The sequence below is a fragment of the Mobula birostris genome, chromosome 13 (genome assembly GCF_030028105.1).
Source record: "Mobula birostris isolate sMobBir1 chromosome 13, sMobBir1.hap1, whole genome shotgun sequence".
In the NCBI taxonomy this organism is placed as follows: Eukaryota; Metazoa; Chordata; class Chondrichthyes; order Myliobatiformes; family Myliobatidae; genus Mobula; species Mobula birostris.
This window is the reverse complement of record NC_092382.1, coordinates 11,796,421-11,812,745: the sequence shown is the minus strand read 5'-3', so window position 1 is coordinate 11,812,745 and position 16,325 is coordinate 11,796,421. Positions and strand designations below refer to the sequence as shown.

The 16,325-nt window shown below is 57.0% G+C and overlaps 2 protein-coding genes across 19 annotated transcripts in view; one reads left to right on the top strand and one right to left on the bottom strand.

Annotated features, from left to right (window-relative positions):
- Positions 1–7,865, top strand: part of LOC140208376 (uncharacterized) — a 55,135-nt gene extending 47,270 nt beyond the window's left edge. For 2 of the 6 annotated variants that reach the window (XR_011888748.1, XR_011888749.1), the window contains exons 4-5: positions 5,583–5,705; positions 6,052–7,846. The gene's annotated coding sequence lies outside the window, so the exon portion shown is untranslated. Of the gene's footprint in view, positions 1–3,754; positions 4,238–5,582; positions 5,706–6,051 lie in introns of those variants that run through there. The other 4 variants (XM_072277019.1, XM_072277020.1, XR_011888752.1 and 1 more) reach the window with 3 other exon arrangements.
- Positions 7,866–9,008: 1,143 nt separating this feature from the next.
- LOC140208368 (NACHT, LRR and PYD domains-containing protein 3-like) overlaps positions 9,009–16,325 on the bottom strand; it is a 111,096-nt gene continuing 103,779 nt past the window's right edge. For 12 of the 13 annotated variants that reach the window (XM_072276981.1, XM_072276982.1, XM_072276986.1 and 9 more), the window contains 5 exons: positions 11,235–12,972; positions 10,701–10,787; positions 10,375–10,545; positions 10,052–10,219; positions 9,012–9,887 (listed from right to left, as the gene is read on the bottom strand). In XM_072276981.1, the coding sequence (XP_072133082.1) occupies positions 9,800–9,887; positions 10,052–10,219; positions 10,375–10,545; positions 10,701–10,787; positions 11,235–12,972 (2,252 nt within the window). In that variant the 3' untranslated portion in view covers positions 9,012–9,799. Of the gene's footprint in view, positions 9,888–10,051; positions 10,220–10,374; positions 10,546–10,700; positions 10,788–11,234; positions 12,973–16,325 lie in introns of all 13 variants that reach the window. The other variant, XM_072276976.1, reaches the window with a different exon arrangement.

Here is a 16,325-nt window from a genome sequence, read left to right as displayed (position 1 = left end):
TCTCCCCGACCCCGACCCCGACCCCCGACTCTCCCCTCCCTCTCTCCGTCTCCCCTCCCTCTCCCTCCTCTCTCTTCCCCGGCCATGTCCCCCCACTCCCTCCCCTCCCTCCTGATCTCTGTCCCTCTCTCCACGACCCCGACCCCCAACTCTCCCCTCCCTCTCTCCGTCTCCCCTCCCTCTCCCTCCTCTCTCTTCCCCGGCCATGTCCCCCCATCCCCTCCCCTCCCTCCTGATCTCTGTCCCTCTCTCCCCGACCCCGACCCCCAACTCTCCCCTCCCTCTCCCTCCTCTCTCTTCCCCAGCCATGTCCCCCCATCCCCTCCCCTCCCTCCCCGACCCCGACCCCGACCCCCAACTCTCCCCTCCCTCTCTCCGTCTCCCCTCCCTCTCCCTCCTCTCGCTTCTCCGGTCATGTCCCCCCATCCCCTCCCCTCCCTCCTGATCTCTGTCCCTCTCTCCCCGACCCCGACCCCCAACTCTCCCTCCCTCTCTCCGTCTCCCCTCCCTCTCCCTCCTCTCTCTTCCCCGGCCATGTCCCCCCATCCCCTCCCTCCTGATCTCTGTCCCTCTCTCCCCGACCCCGACCCCGCACTTCAACCCCCAACTCTCCCCTCCCTCTCTTCGTCTCCCCTCCCTCTCCCTCCTCTCTCTTCCCCAGCCATGTCCCCCCACCCCCTCCCCTCCCTCCTGATCTGTGTCCCTCTCTCCCCGACCCCGACCCCGACCCCCAACTCTCCCCTCCCTCTCTCCGTCTCCCCTCCCTCTCCCTCCTCTCTCTTCCCCGGCCATGTCCCCGCACCCCCTCCCTCCTGATCTCTGTCCCTCTCTCCGCGACCCCGACCCCGACCCCGACCCCCAACTCTCCCCTCCCTCTCTCCATCTCCCCTCCCTCTCCCTCCTCTCTCTTCCCCGGCCATGTCCCCCCACCACATCCCTCCTGATCTCTGTCCCTCTCTCCGCGACCCCGACCCTGCACTTCAACCCCCAACTCTCCCCTCCCTCTCTCCGTCTCCCCTCCCTCTCCCTCCTCTCTCTTCCCCGGCCATGTCCCCCCATCCCCTCCCTCCTGATCTCTGTCCCTCTCTCCCCGACCCCGACCCCGCACTTCAACCCCCAACTCTCTCCTCCCTCTCTCCATCTCCCCTCCCTCTCCCTCCTCTCTCTTCCCCGGTCATGTCCCCCCATCCCCTCCTTCCTGATCTCTGTCCCTCCCTCCCTCCTGGACCCCGACCCCCAACCCCCAACTCTCCCCTCCCTCTCTCCGTCTCCCCTCCCTCTCCCCCCTCTCTCTTCCGCGGCCATGTCCCCCCATCCCTCCCTCCTGATCTCTGTCCCTCTCTCCCCGACCCCGACCCCGACCCCCAACTCTCCCCTCCCTCTCTCCGTCTCCCCTCCCTCTCCCTCCTCTCTCTTCCCCGGTCATGTCCCCCCCTCCCCTCCCTCCTGATCTCTGTCCCTCTCTCCCCGACCCCCAACTCTCCCCTCCCTGTCTCCGTCTCCCCTCCCTCTCCCTCCTCTCTCTTCCCCGGCCATGTCCCCCCACCCCCCTCCCCTCCCTCCTGATATCTGTCCCTCTCTCCCCGACCCCGACCCCGCATTCAACCCCCAACTCTCCCCTCCCTCTCTCCGTCTCCCCTCCCTCTCCCTCCTCTCTCTTCCCCGGCCATGTCCCCCCATCCTTCCCCTCCCTCCTGGTCTCTGTCCCTCTCTCCCCGACCCCGATCCCGACCCCCAACTCTCCCCTCCCTCTCTCCGTCTCCCCTCCCTCTCCCTCCTCCCTCTTCCCCGGCCATGTCCCCCCTGCCCCTCCCCTCCCTCCTGATCTCTGTCCATCTCTCCCCGACCCCGACCCCCAACTCTCCCCTCCCTATCTCCGTCTCCCCTCCCTCTCCCTCCTCTCTCTCTTCCCCGGCCATGTCCCCCCATCCCCTCCCCTCCCTCCTGATCTCTGTCCCTCTCTCCCCGACCCCGACCCCGCATTCAACCCCCAACTCTCCCCTCCCTCTCTCCGTCTCCCCTCCCTCTCCCTCCTCTCTCTTCCCCGGCCATGTCCCCCCACCTCCTCCCTCCTGATCTCTGTCCCTCTCTCCCCGACCCCGACCCCGCACTTCAACCCCCAACTCTCCCCTCCCTCTCTCCGTCTCCAGTCCCTCTCCCTCCTCTCTCTTCCCCGGCCATGTCCCCCCATCCCCTCCCCTCTCTCCTGTTCTCTGTCCCTCTCTCCCCGACCCCGACCCCCAACCCCCAACTCTCCCCTCCCTCTCTCCGTCTCCCCTCCCTCTTCCTCCTTTCTCTTCCCCGGCCATGTCCCCTATCCCCTCCCCTCCCTCCTGATCTCTGTCCCTCTCTCCCCGACCCCGACCCCGACCCCCAACTCTCCCCTCCCTCTCTCCGTCTCCCCTCCCTCTTCCTCCTTTCTCTTCCCCGGCCATGTCCCCCCATCCCCTCCCTCCTGATCTCTGTCTCTCTCTCCCCGACCCCGACCCCCAACTCTCCCTTCCCTCTCTCCGTCTCCCCTCCCTCTCCCTCCCCCGGCCATGTCCCCCCATCCCCTCCCCTCCCTCCTGATCTCTGTCCCTCTCTCCCCGACCCCGACCCCGCATTCAACCCCCAACTCTCCCCTCCCTCTCTCCGTCTCCCCTCCCTCTCCCTCCTCTCTCTTCCCCGGCCATGTCCCCCCACCTCCTCCCTCCTGATCTCTGTCCCTCTCTCCCCGACCCCGACCCCGCACTTCAACCCCCAACTCTCCCCTCCCTCTCTCCGTCTCCAGTCCCTCTCCCTCCTCTCTCTTCCCCGGCCATGTCCCCCCATCCCCTCCCCTCTCTCCTGTTCTCTGTCCCTCTCTCTCCGACCCCGACCCCCAACCCCCAACTCTCCCCTCCCTCTCTCCGTCTCCCCTCCCTCTTCCTCCTTTCTCTTCCCCGGCCATGTCCCCCATCCCCTCCCCTCCCTCCTGATCTCTGTCCCTCTCTCCCCGACCCCGACCCCGACCCCCAACTCTCCCCTCCCTCTCTCCGTCTCCCCTCCCTCTTCCTCCTTTCTCTTCCCCGGCCATGTCCCCCCATCCCCTCCCTCCTGATCTCTGTCCCTCTCTCCCCGACCCCGACCCCGCACTTCAACCCCCAACTCTCCCCTCCCCCTCTCCGTCTCCCCTCCCTCTCCCTCCTCTGTCTTCCACGGCCATGTCCCCCCCACCCCCTCCCCTCCCTCCTCTCTCTTCCCCGGCCATGTCCCCCCACCCCCTCCCTCCTGATCTTTGTCCCTCTCTCCCCGACCCCGACCCCGCACTTCAACCCCCAACTCTCCCCTCCCTCTCTCAGTCTCCCCTCCCTCTGTCTCTTCCGCGGTCAAGTCCCCCCATCCCCTCCCCTCCCTCCTGATCTCTGTCCCTTTCTCCCCGAGTCCCCCCGTCCCTCGACACTCCCCACCGTTGACGGTTTACGGTTCCTGGTCTCCGGGTCCCCCCTTATCCCATCCCCCTCTCTCCCCCTCTCATCCCCCCTCTCTCCCTCCCCTCTCTCATCCCATTCCCCTCTCATCCCATCCCCCCTCTCCCTCCCCCCTTATCCCATCCCCCCTCCCCCCTTATCGCATCCCCCTCTCATCCCATCCCCCCTCTCCCTCCCCCCTTATCCCATCCCCCCTCCCCCCTTATCCCATCCCCCTCTCTCCCCCTCTCATCCCCCCTCTCTCCTCCCTCTCTCATCCCATCCCCCCCTCATCCCATTCCCCCCTCCCTCCCCTCTCTCATCCCTCCACCTCTCTCTCCCTCCTCTCAGGTTTTATCCCCCTCTCTCCCTCCTCCCTTCATTCACACTCTCTCACTCCTCTCCATTTTCACCTTTCTCCCCCTCTCCCTTCCAATTTCTCTATCTCTCTCTCTCTCTCTCCCTTGTTCCCATCCGCTCTTCCTTTCGTTTTCCTGCCTTCCTCTCGCCGCTCTCCTCCTTTCCAGTCTCTCTCTCTCTCCGTTCATCCCCACCCCCCGTCCGTTATCTCTCTCTGTCCCATCACTGTCCCTCCCCACCCCTCTTCTCTCTGTCGTTCTCAGTCTATCTCTCTCTCTCTCTCCCTCTCTCTCTCTCTCTCTCTCTCTCTCTCTCTGCGACAGACCATCGCCTGCCTGTTCGCGAATGTGATCTGCGCTCTCGCCTGCACTCCCGCCGTCATCCTGTACTCGCTGACCGTCCGGGTCTTCCCCTGCATCGGGTACTGCTACACCGGGTGCCGGATGGTGAGTGTTCCGCACCCCCCCCCCCCGCACACCCAACACACTGGCGAACCAGCCCTCAATCCCCCCTCAACCCCCGGAGATCTCCACTCGGCCTTCCCCTCTCCCGCGACACTTTCCTCCCTCCCGGTAGCGCTCCCTCTCTCCACGGCAAGCTCCCTCAGAACCCTCCCTCCCCTCGGTTGTAGCGTCCCCTCCCCCGGCAGCTCCTTCCACAGACGGGCCACCCTCTGGGTGAAACAGTTTCCCCTCGGAGTCCCCTATTAAATCTCTGAAACCTGCGCCCTCTGGTTCTCGATTCCCCGACTCTGGGGGAAAAAGTCTGTGTTCATTCACCCTGTCTGTGCCCCTGGTGGTTTTACACACCCCTGTCAGGTCACCCCGACACTCCCGGGAATAAATTCCCAACCCGCCCGACCTCTCTCCGTAACTCAGACCCTCCAGTCCCGGCGACATCCCCGTAAATCCCCAGGGTCTCCGGTGTCCGGTCCGACGATGGCGGGGATGCCGAACGCCGCCTTCACCGCCCCGTCTCCCCGTCACCCCACTTTCAGGGAATCGTCACCCAAAACCTGGTGTGTTCCGTGAAGAGAAAGCTACATTCCTGAGACAGGAGTTAACAGAGATTTCTCTCCACTCCCCCCAACACTGGTAAACACATCTCCCTCTCCCACACTCCCCCTCTCTCCCCACCCAACGCGCTCCTTCCCTCTCCCCCGACTTTACCCCCATACCCAAACAACTCTTCTCCTCCTCCTTCTTACCGGCCATCTCTCCCTCTTCACTCCCCCCTCACTATCTCTTCCCCTCTCACCCCTCCCTCGGAACTACCCCTCTTCTCTCTCACACTCTCAACTCTCCCACACTCTATCTCTCCCCTCTGCTCAACTTTGTCTTTCACCCCCCTTTCCCCCTTTCTGTCTCTCACCCCCTCTCTCCCCTCTCCCTCGTTCACCCCTCTCTGTCCCTCACCCCTCTCCATCTCCCCCCATTCTCCACCTTTCTCTCCCTCCCTGTCCTACCTCTATCTCCTGCCTCTCACGTTTCCCTCCCCCCTCTACCCTCTGTCTCCCACCGCTCCCTCTCCCCCCGTCTGACTCTCCCGCTATCAACTATTCCCTGCCGCCTCTCCTCTTTCTCCCCATCTCTCTCCCACCCACCCCCTCTCTTCCTCACCCATCGTCCCCCAGTCTGGGTCTCCCACCTCCATCTACTCCACACTCCCGCTCCCAACCCTATCCCCATCCCCCTCTTCTGTCTCTCTCTCCCCCTCTTTTGTCTGTCTTCCCCGGCCCGAGCCCTTCTCTCTCCCTCTCTCACCCCATGTCTCCCTCTCTCCCTCTGGCAGAGGTCTGTCAGCGGGGTGACGGTGATTTTGCTGGTGAACTGCCTGGTCTCCCTGGTGATGTCCGTCCTCACGGCCATCGTCAACTGCAGGAACCTCTAGTGCTGTGCCGCACGGCCTCCGGTGGTGAGTCGGATCTTCCTGTGCACCTGGGGGGTGGGTGGCGGGGGATGGGACGTGGGTAGAAGAGATGAGGGGAGATGGAAAGCGGGTCGGGAGAGACAAGAGGGAGCAAGAGAGCAGGAGAGGTAGAGAGATGGGGGCAGAAAGGGAATGAAAGGGGTGGGGAGAGGAGAATAGACTGGGGAGAGAGAGAGGTGGGGGGAAGAGATGGAGGGACAGAGGGAGTGGAGAGAGGGGACGGAGGGAGAGAGAGGCTGAAGGAATGGGTAGTGGATCCCGTCTCCTCTCCTCACCTTCTCTTTCTCCCGTCCCCTCCTCAATCTGATCCTTCCCTCTCCCCCACCCACAGAGAATGGTGGTGATCCACGCTAACCAGCCCGCACCGCCGGACCTCGCCTCCATCTTCTCCAGCAAACCGGCGCCCACCCCAGCCTCTGACGGGCCGCGGTGATGACACGTTTCCCGCTCCACGGGACAGCCCAAAGGATTCGGGCCGAGCGGCCTGAGAGAAAAATCAAGGCGGGATTTTGGAGACGGAGTTGGGGGGGGGGTTGGTGGGTAATATTCCTGTGGTCACATTCCTCCCCGTGGGTACCCCCCAGTTCAAGCTCCCTTGTTACAAGTCGCTCTGTCCCACCCTCGCCATCCGGTCACTCCTGAAACACTCCGCTCTCTGTCCCCTCCATCACCGCCATCTCACCCTGGCTGGTGGCCATTTTGTGATGGCTGCTATTGATAACTGCTCTCCCAGCATCGTAGAAATAGTCACATCCTTTTCCTCATCTCCCACTCGCTTCCCTCCCTGTTTATTCAATCTCAACTCCTCATCCCTCCTCTTTCCCTCCCTCCTCACTCTCTCGACTCTCCATTTAACCTTCTGCCGACAGCCATTTTGTGACAGTGTGTGACCCTCCCTCCCACTTCCTCCACCACGAAGTATGTCACTCCCTCACACCCACCATCTTGTCAACCCCTTTCCCATTCCATCACTAACAAACCCCTCCTCTCCCTCCCGTCGCTTTCCTCTCCCCACCACCTCGATGTTGTGCACTTTATGATGGTCGGCTGCCATTTTGCGATGCCAATTTTCGCCTCTCCTCATCGCCCCTTCTCTCTCTGTTACCCAGTGAGTCTCTCCACTACTCACCCCGTCACTCCTGACACCCTCCCCTCTCTGTCCCCTTGTCCTTTCTCCCGCCATCCACCACATCCTGGGTGGTGAACATTTTCCGCTGGGAAATTTCCTTTCCCTCCGTCGTTGAGTGAGTATCTCCCCTCTCCCTCCGTTACGACACTCAACTCTCCGTCCATCAGCCCTGACCGCGTCCCGACTCCTCGCTCCCCCTTTCCCCTGTCCGCACCCCCCTCTTCTTGCAGCTCGTCTTATTTGCGAAGGATCGTAACCACCCACCCTTCCTGCACTATTGAGTAAGTCACTCCCTAGACACTCCCCATCCTGTTCCTGCCCACCCTGTCCTATCAGACCCCTCTCTCCTAGTCCTGTAACTTGCCGTCTCTTCCCGTCCCATCACTTCCCCTCCCTCCCCGTCCCATCAGTTTCCCTCCTTCCTGGTCACACCACTCCCGCTCCCTTCCTGTCGTTTCACTCCTCCTCACCCCGTCTCAAACCACCAGTTTGTGACAGGAACTTTCGCCTCCCCTTTTCGTCCCCTATTGAGTCAGTGACTTCGCCACGGTCACCGTCTCATCAGTCCACTCCTCCTCCCATCACTCCTCTTCCTCCCAAACCCCTCACCCTTCCTCCCCAAAACCCACATGTATATGTGTATGTGTGAATATCTGAGATATATACATTCGTTTATTCAATGACAACATTATTAGAATTTAAACATACATGCAATACCCAAGACGATATAAAACACAAATTAAAATACTGTTATTACAATCAATAACACACTCGATCCCGGGATTGTATCCACGGGCACCGTATGTTCCTTCGCCATAGATTCTGTGTGTGACAGTGGCCATTGTAAGTCAGTGTCTCACTCCATCCCTGGCGGCCACATTAACCAAGGAACACACACAAAAATGCTGGTGAACGCAGCAGGCCAGGCAGCATCTATAGGAAGAGGTACAGTCGACGTTTCGGGTCGAGACCCTTAGTCAGGACTAACAGAAAGAAGAGATAGTCAGAGATTGGAAAGTGGGAGGGGGAGGGGGAGGAATGGGGCCAAGAGCTGGACAGTTAATTGGCAAAAGGTATACAGAGATGGAGGAGGGGGAGGGTCATGGGACAGGAGGTGAATGGAGAAAGAAAGGGGGAGGTGAACCCACTATAGTGAGAGGGACAGAGGGAGAAAAAAGGGAGAGAAAAAATGGGGAAAAATAATAATGATAATAAATAATAAATAAGGGATGGGGTACAAGGGGGAGGTGGGGCATTAACTGAGTTAGAGAAGTCAATGTTCATGCCATCAGGTTGGAGGCTACCCAGACGGAATATAAGGTGTTGTTCCTCCAATCTGAGTGTGGCTTCATCTTTACAGTAGAGGAGTCCGTGGAAAGACATTTCAGAATGGGAATTGGACGTGGAATTAAAATGTGTGGCCACTGGGAGATCCTGCTTTCTTTGGTGGACAGGGCTTAGTTGTTCAGCAAAGCGGTCTCCCAGTCTGCTTCGGGTCTCGCCAATATATAGAAGGCCACATCGGGAGCACCGGACGCATTATATCACCCCAGCCGACTCACAGGTGAAGTGTCGCCTCACCTGGAAGGACTGTCTGGGGCCCTGAATGGTGGTAAGGGAGGAAGTGTAAGGGCATGTGTAGCACTTGTTCCACTTACAAGGATTAGTGCTGGGTGGGAGATAGGTGGGAAGGGATGTGGGGGGGACGAATGGACAAGGGAGTCACTGGGAGTGTGTGATGGGACGGTGTGGTGGGAGATTCACGCTGTGTCTGACCCCGGGAGTGTGTGATGGGACGGTGTGGTGGGAGATTCACTCTGTGTTTGACCCCGGGAGTGTGTGATGGGATGGTGTAGAGGGAGTTTCATGCTGTGTCTGACCCCACGAGTGTGTGATGGGACAGTCAGGGCCCCAGACATATTTATTTATTATTTCCCCTTTTTGTCCCCTTGCCCATCGTCTGGGTTCCCCCTCCTCCCCCTTTTCCTTCTCCCTGGACCTCCTGTCCCATGATCCTCTCATGTCCCTTTTGCCAATCACCTGTCCAGCTCTTGGCTCCATCCCTCCCCCTCCTGTCTTCTCCTATCATTTTGGATCTCCCCCTCCCCCTCCCCCTCCAACTTTCAAATCCCTTACTCACTCTTCCCTCAGTTAGTCCTGACGAAGGGTCTCGACTGTACCTCTTCCTAGAGATGCTGCCTGGCCTGCTGCGTTCACCAGCAACTTTGATGTGTGTTGTTTATTATCAAAGTTCTTATTTGTCACCATATACTACCCCGAGATTCATTTTATTGCAGTCATTTACAGGACAATAAATCAATATAGCAGAATTTATGAAAAACTATACAAAAACAAAGACTAACCCACAAGCAACGTGCAAAGGAAGGGAAATTTGTGCAAATAAAATATTAAATAATAATGACACGAGTTGTAAATTATTTGAAAGTGAGTCTGTAGGTTGTGGAATCAGTTCAGAGATGATGTGAGTGAAGTTTTCCACGCCGGTGTCTCAGAAAAAACCCCGCCATCATCGGGCCCTTTCTGTCTGTGTAATTCCCCGGCATGAAACGTAAAAGTTGCCCGTGAACGCAGCAGGCCAGCCAGCATTACGTACTCCCGGGATAATCCCAGCCCGGGACACCGGTGTCCCAGACTGAGCCCCGGCCCCCGGGCTCTTCCTGTCTGTGTCATTCCCGGGGTCTCGAACCCGCACATCCGGCAGAAGCAGCGCCGCCGGACAGGAGGCCGAAATACGTCACCACGGGAGACCAGCGAACGACGCACAGCGCGAGCCTAAAGCTAGTTCTGTTAAAAACGGTTGGGAATTAAACCTGGCGCGTGGCCATTAAAGGTAAGGGGAAGGTGGGGGGGGGGGTGGTTAAAGGGGAGGGCGGGGAATCGGCCAAACTGTCGGCATCCCGCGGGCGGGGATGTTCACACATTCAGATGTTCACACTCTCACTTTCAGTCCGGGTCTGGGTTCCTGCAGAGATCTCAGTTCCTTCTCCCCGGTCTCACTGAACCGATTCTCCCACAGCCTGAAACAGATGGGAGAATAAAGATGAAATAAACAGATTACACAACAGTGTCGGTAACAGGGGACTGGGGTTAATGTTTCAACAACACTCACAGACAAATATCACCAGAAATCCCGCGGATCCGCTGATATTTTATCACATTGAACATTAACACAAATACTCACCAGATCCACTCCAGACTCGGGAGGGTCAGTATGAGGCGGCGGAGAGCGGGGACAGATCGGTCTGTCAGCGAATTTGATCCCAGGTTCAGCTCCGTCAGTGATGAGTTTGTACTGAGAGCGGAGACGAGATCCTCGGCACCAGAATCTGTCAGACCGACATTGTCCAGCCTGGAGATGAGAGAGAGTGAGGGTGAAGTACACAGAGGGACAGGAGACAGTACAAATCCCCAGTGTTTATCAGTAACACAATTACTGATCACATTAATGTTCAGTGTCAGACACCCAGTGACTGTAAACACAATCTCCCACAGTCTGCTACTGACCCCAGTTTCTGTATTTTATACTCCGGGTTCCTCAGAGCCGCAGACACCGGTTTCACTCCTGAATCTCCCAGTTTATTACCACCCAGGTCCAGCTCCGTCAGTGATGGGTTTGTACTGAGAGCGGAGACGAGATCCTCGACACCAGAATCTGTGAGACCGACATCCCACAGCCTGGAGATGAGAGAGAGTGAGGGTGAAGGACACAGAGAGACAGGAGACGGGACAAATCCCCAGTGTTTATCAGTAACACAATTACTGATCACATTAATGTTCAGTGTCAGACACCCAGTGACTGTAAACACAATCTCCCACAGTCTGGTACTTACCACAGTGTCTGTATTTTACAGTCCGGGTTCCTCAGAGCCGCAGACACCAGTTTCACTCCTGAATCTCCCAGTTTATTATCACTCAGTCTAAACACAAACAGACAAATTGATGAACAAAGTGATTCAAACTGTGGGTCTGAGGGAATTTCTCTCACTCGGATATTTCAGGAAACATTAAACTCTTCAGTAAATCACTGATCGGAGTTCCCATCACTGTCAATGTCCCTCACTGCCCAGCTCCAGGGTATTCACCGAATGTCAGTAATTTAGTCTGTCGGTGTGACCCTGCAAACTCCACATATTCTGTTTCATTCCCCGATGGTCAGAAAAGTGTTCCTGACCTGAGAGGGTCGGGAGGGGCAGGGATGAAGGAGGAACGGGGATGGGGAAGAGAGATCCCACAGGAGGAAGGGTGATGGCACTTGTCACAATTCTTCACAATCGTATTTATCACACTTTTACCCAAATCCATTTACATTGAAACAACACAATGGAACAATTTCACAGTTCAGAGTGAGAGATAAATCAAGTTACCCCAACTCCTGGCACTTGTGCAGTCCGGGTCCCAGCCGCTGGATTCCTTCACACTGAATGTGGCATTTCTCCAGGTCGAGGTGTTTTATTGTATCACAGTGTCCGATGACATGAGACAGGACCGTGCAGTCAATCGGGGTCAGTGTCATTCCACTGAATGAAAGTGTTTCCACAGATCCCAGTGCGGCCTGAGCCAGTCCACGATTCTGAGACTCAAACAGGTAGTGCAATGTGTTCAGGAGGCTCCTTTTACCAGCTTCACTCCTCGTGTTTCCACTCTGACGTTTAACCTCCTCCTTCACCCAGTCAATCACCCGGCAGGTTGTTTGATGAGGAAGCGGGCCCAGAAACTCCTCCAGGCCCCGAGCTGTCATTGGGTTGGAGAGACCAGCAACAAAACGGAGAAATACCTCAAATCGACCGTCTGTCGTGCTGTGGGCTTCAGTGAGGAATTTCAGGATATCCTTGGGATGTAGAGTCAGGAATTGTGCGATAGCAGCTACAAACTCTTGGATGGTGAGATGTGGGAATGTGTACACCACGCTCCGGGCAGAATCCTCTCTCTCCAAAAGCTCCATCAGGAACCCGGACAGGAACTGGGAAGGCTGCAGATTGTAGTTGATCAAATCTCTATCTGTAAACACAATCTTCTTCTCGAACACTCCTCTGAAGGCCATCTGACCAACCCTGAGTAACACATCACGGGGGTTCTCTATCTCACGGCCGTGGTTTTTCAGGATGTTGTAAATATAGTAGGAATACAGTTGAGTGATGGTCTTGGGAACTCGCTGCGGGTCCCTGACTCTTTGTGTGAAGAAGGGGCCCAGTGCCAGAGCGAGGATCCAGCAGTAGGAGGGGTTGTAGCTCATGTTGTACAGGATCTCGTTCTCCTTCATATGTTTGAGAACAGCTGCTGCCACCGACTGATCTTCAAAATGCCTGATGAAATATTCCTTCCGTTCCTCACCAACAAATCCCAGGATTTCAGCCCAGACACTGATCTTCGCCTTTTCCAGTAAATGTAACGCAGTGGGACGGGTGGTCACCAGCACTGAACACCCCGGGAGCAGCTTGCCCTGGATTAAACTGTACACAATGTCAGACACCTTGCACTTGAATTCAGGATCTGTGCATGTGGACCGAGGTTCTGTGTCTCTCTGACTGTCAGCAAAATCAATTTTGTCATTGAATTCATCCAAACCATCAAATATAAACAGCAATCCCTTTGGGTTCTTCCAGACCGCTCTCAGGATATTCCCAAAGTAAGGATACTGATCCAGAATCAGTTCCTTCAGGTTTATTCTGCAGTTAATGGAGTTTAAATCCCGGAATTTGAAACTGAAGACAAACTGGAATTGTCGGTATATTTTCCCTTTGGCCCAGTCATAAACAATCTTTTGTACCATTGTTGTTTTCCCGATCCCTGGCACTCCGGCCACTGCTGCTGAACTCCCAGATTTGGATTTACTCCGGGAAAAGCTGCTCTGGAACAACTGATCTGTCCGGATTTTCTCCAGCTCTCTGCGGAGATGTTTCACTCTCCACTCCTCGTGGTCTCTGCCTCTTGCCAGCAGCTCATGTTCCACCAGTCTCCGATCTCGAACAGTAGAAATGACCGTGAGCTCAGCGTATCGATCAACCAGCTTGAAAACCTTCACCTTCTCCCTCATCAGGATCGTGTTCACTCTCAGTGTTTCAGTTTGTGCCCGCAGTGTCTCCTTGTGTTTCTGTTGAACATCTTCCATGGGAACAGACAGTGAACAAACTGTTACATGCCTCAACTCAGAACTCAGTATTTAAATACACAAGAGCTAGCTCAAAGCTATTGCATTAATTGGGGTCTCACAGTGTGTCAGGAACCTTTTGGGGCCTGTGGGGTCTCACAGTGTGTCAGGTCCCTCTCAGGGGTGTGTGGGGTCTCACAGTGTGTCAGGTCCCTCTCAGGGGTGTGTGGGGTCTTACAGTGTGTCAGGACACTGTTAGGGGTGTGTGGGGTTGTACAGTGTGTCAAGAGCCTGTCAGGGGTGTGGGGGGTCTCACAGTGTGTCAGGACCCTCTCAGGGTTGTTTGAGGGATCATAGTGTGTCAGGACCCACAGTGTGTCAGTGTTTCACCGTGCGTCGGGACACTGTCAGGGGTGTGTGCGGTCTCACAGTGTGTCAGGACCCTGTCAGGGGTGTGTGCGGTCTCACAGTGTGTCAGGACCCTGTCAGGGGTGTGTGGGGTCTCACAGTCTGTCAGGACGCTGTCACGGGTTTCTGGGGTTTTGCAGTGTGTCAGGACCCTGTTACTGGTTTGCGGGGTTTCACAGTGTGTCAGGACCCTTTTCCGGGGGTGGGGGGTCTCAGAGTGTGTCAGGACCCTGCCAGGGTTGTGTGGGGTCTCGGAGTGTGTCAGGCCCCTGTCAGGGGTGTGTGGTCTCACAGTGTGTCAGGACCCCTCTGGGGTGTGTGGGGTCTCACAGTGTTTCTGAACCCTGTCACGGGTGTGTGGGGTCTCACAGTGTGTCAGGTCCCTGTCAGGGGTGTGTGGGGTTTCACTGTGTGTCAGGGCACTGTGAGTGGTTTGTGCGGTTTCACAGTGTGTCAGGATCTTGTGGTGGTTGTGGGGGGTCTCACAGTGTGTCAGGATGCTGTTGTGGGGGATCTAACAGTGAGTCAGAACCCTCTCAGGTGTGTATGGGATCACAATGTGTGTCAGGACCCTGTTAGGGCTGTGTGGCGTCTCACAGTGCGTCAGGTCACTGTCAGGGGTGTGTCGGGTCTCACAGTGCGTCAGGAGCCCTTTCAGGTGTGTGTGGCGTCTCACAGTGTGTCAGGTCCCTGTCAGGAGTGTGTGGGGTCTCACAGTGTGACAGGACACTGTCTGTCAGTTGTGTGTGGGGTCTCACAGCGTGTTTGAACCATACCAGGGGTGTGTGGGTTCTCACAGTCTGTCAGGACGCTGTCACGGGTTTGTGGGGTTTCACTGTGTGTCAGGACCCAGTGATTTGTTTGGGGGTCTCACAGTGTGTTGGGACCCTTTTCTGGGGGTGGGGGGGAATCTCACAGTGTGTCAGGATCCTTTTGGGGTGTGTGGGGTCTCACAGTGCTTCTGAACCCTGTCAGGGGTGTGTGGGATCGCACCGTGTGTCAGGACCCTCTCAGGGGTGTGTGGGGTCTTACAGTGTGTCTGGACCCTGCCAGGGGTGTGTGAGGTCTCACAGTTTGTCTGGACACTGTCGGGGAGGGTGGGGCAGTCTCACAGTGTATCATGACCGTCTCAGATGTGTGTGGGATTTCAATGTGTGTCCGGACCCTGTCATGTGTGTGGCGTCTCACAGTGTGTCAGAACCCTGTCAGGGGTGTGTGGTGTCTCACAGTGCATCAGGATCTTGTTAGGGGTGTGTTAGGACTCACAGTGTGTCATCACCCTCTCGGGGGTGTGTTAGGACTCACAGTGTGCCAGGACCCTGTCAGGGTTATGTGGGGTTTCACAGTGTGTCAGGACACTGAGAGTGGTTTGTGGGGTCTCATACTGTGTCAGAACCCTCTCAGATGTGTGTGGGATCGCAATGTGTGTCAGGACCCTGTCAGGGGTGTGTGGCATCTCACAGTCTGTCAGGACGCTATCCAGGGTGTGTGTGGTCTCACAGTCTGTCAGGACCCTGTCAGGTGAGTGTGGAGTCTCACAGTGCGTCAGGTCCCTGTCAGGGGTGTGTGTGGTCTCACAGTGTGTCAGGAACATGTCAATAGTGTGTGGGGTCTCACAGAGTGTTAGGACCCTGTCAGGGTTGTGTGGTGTTTCACAGTGTGTCAGAACACTCTGAGTGGTTTGTGGGGTCTCACAGTGTGCCAGAACCCTCTCAGATGTGTGTGGGATCGTACTGTGTGTCAGCACCCTGTCAGGTGTGTGTGGGGTCTCACAGTGTGTCAGGGTCCTGTCAGGGGTGTGTGGGGTCTCACAGTGTGTCAGAACCATGTCGGGGGGTGTGGTGTGTCACAGTGTGTCAGAACCCTCTCAGGGTTGTTTGAGGTATCACAGTGTGTCAGGACCCACAGTGTGTCAGTGTCTCACCGTGCGTCAGGACACTGTCAGGGGTGTGTGGGGTCTCACCGTCTGTCTGGACGCTGTCACGGGTTTGTGGTGTTTCACAGTGTGTCAGGACCCTGTGACTTGTTTGGGGGTCTCACAGTGTGTCAGGACCCTTTTCCGGGGGTGGGAGGAATCTCACAGTGCGTCAGGATCCTTTTGGGGTGTGTGGGGTCTCACCGTGTGTCAGGACCCTCTCAGGGGTGCGTGGGGTCTCACAGTATGTCAGGTCGCTGTCAGAGGTGTGTGCGGTCTCACAGTGCGTCAGGACCCTGCCTGGGTTGTGTGGGGTCTCACAGTTTGTCTGGACCCTGCCAGGTGTGCGTGGGGTCTCAGAGTGTGTCTGGACACTGTCAGGGGGGTCTCACAGTGTGTCAGGACCCTCTCAGGTGTGCGTGGGATCTCAATGTGTGTCAGGTCCCTATCAGTTGTGTGTGGCGTCTCACAGTGTGTCAGCTCGCTGTCAGGGGTGTGTGTGGTCTGACAGTGTGTCAGGACCCTGACAGTGTGTCAGGACCCTGACAGGGTTGTTTGAGGTCTCACAGTGTGTCAGGACCCTGTCGGGAGTGTGTGGGGACTCACAGTGTGTCAGGATCCTGTCGGGAGTGTGTGAGGTATCACAGTTTGTCAGGACCCTGTCAGGGGTGTGTGGGGTCTCACAGTGTGTCAGATAACTGTCAGGGGTGGTCTCACAGTGTGTCAGGAGCCTCTCAGATGTGTGTGGGATCTCAATCTGTGTCAGGACCCTCTCACGTGTGTGTGGCGTCTCACAATGTGTCAGGTTGCTGTCAGGGGTGTGTGCGGTCTCACAGTGTGTCAGGAATTTGTCAGGGGTGTGTGGTGTCTCACAGTTTGCCAGGTCCCTGCCAGGAGTGTGTGGGGTCTCACAGGGTGTCAGGGCCCTGTCAGTGGTGTGTGGGGTCTCACACTGTGACAGGCCCCTGGCAGGGTTGTGTGGGGTTTCACTGTGTGTCTGGATACTGTGCGTGGTTCGTGGGGTTTCACAGTGTGTCAGGATCT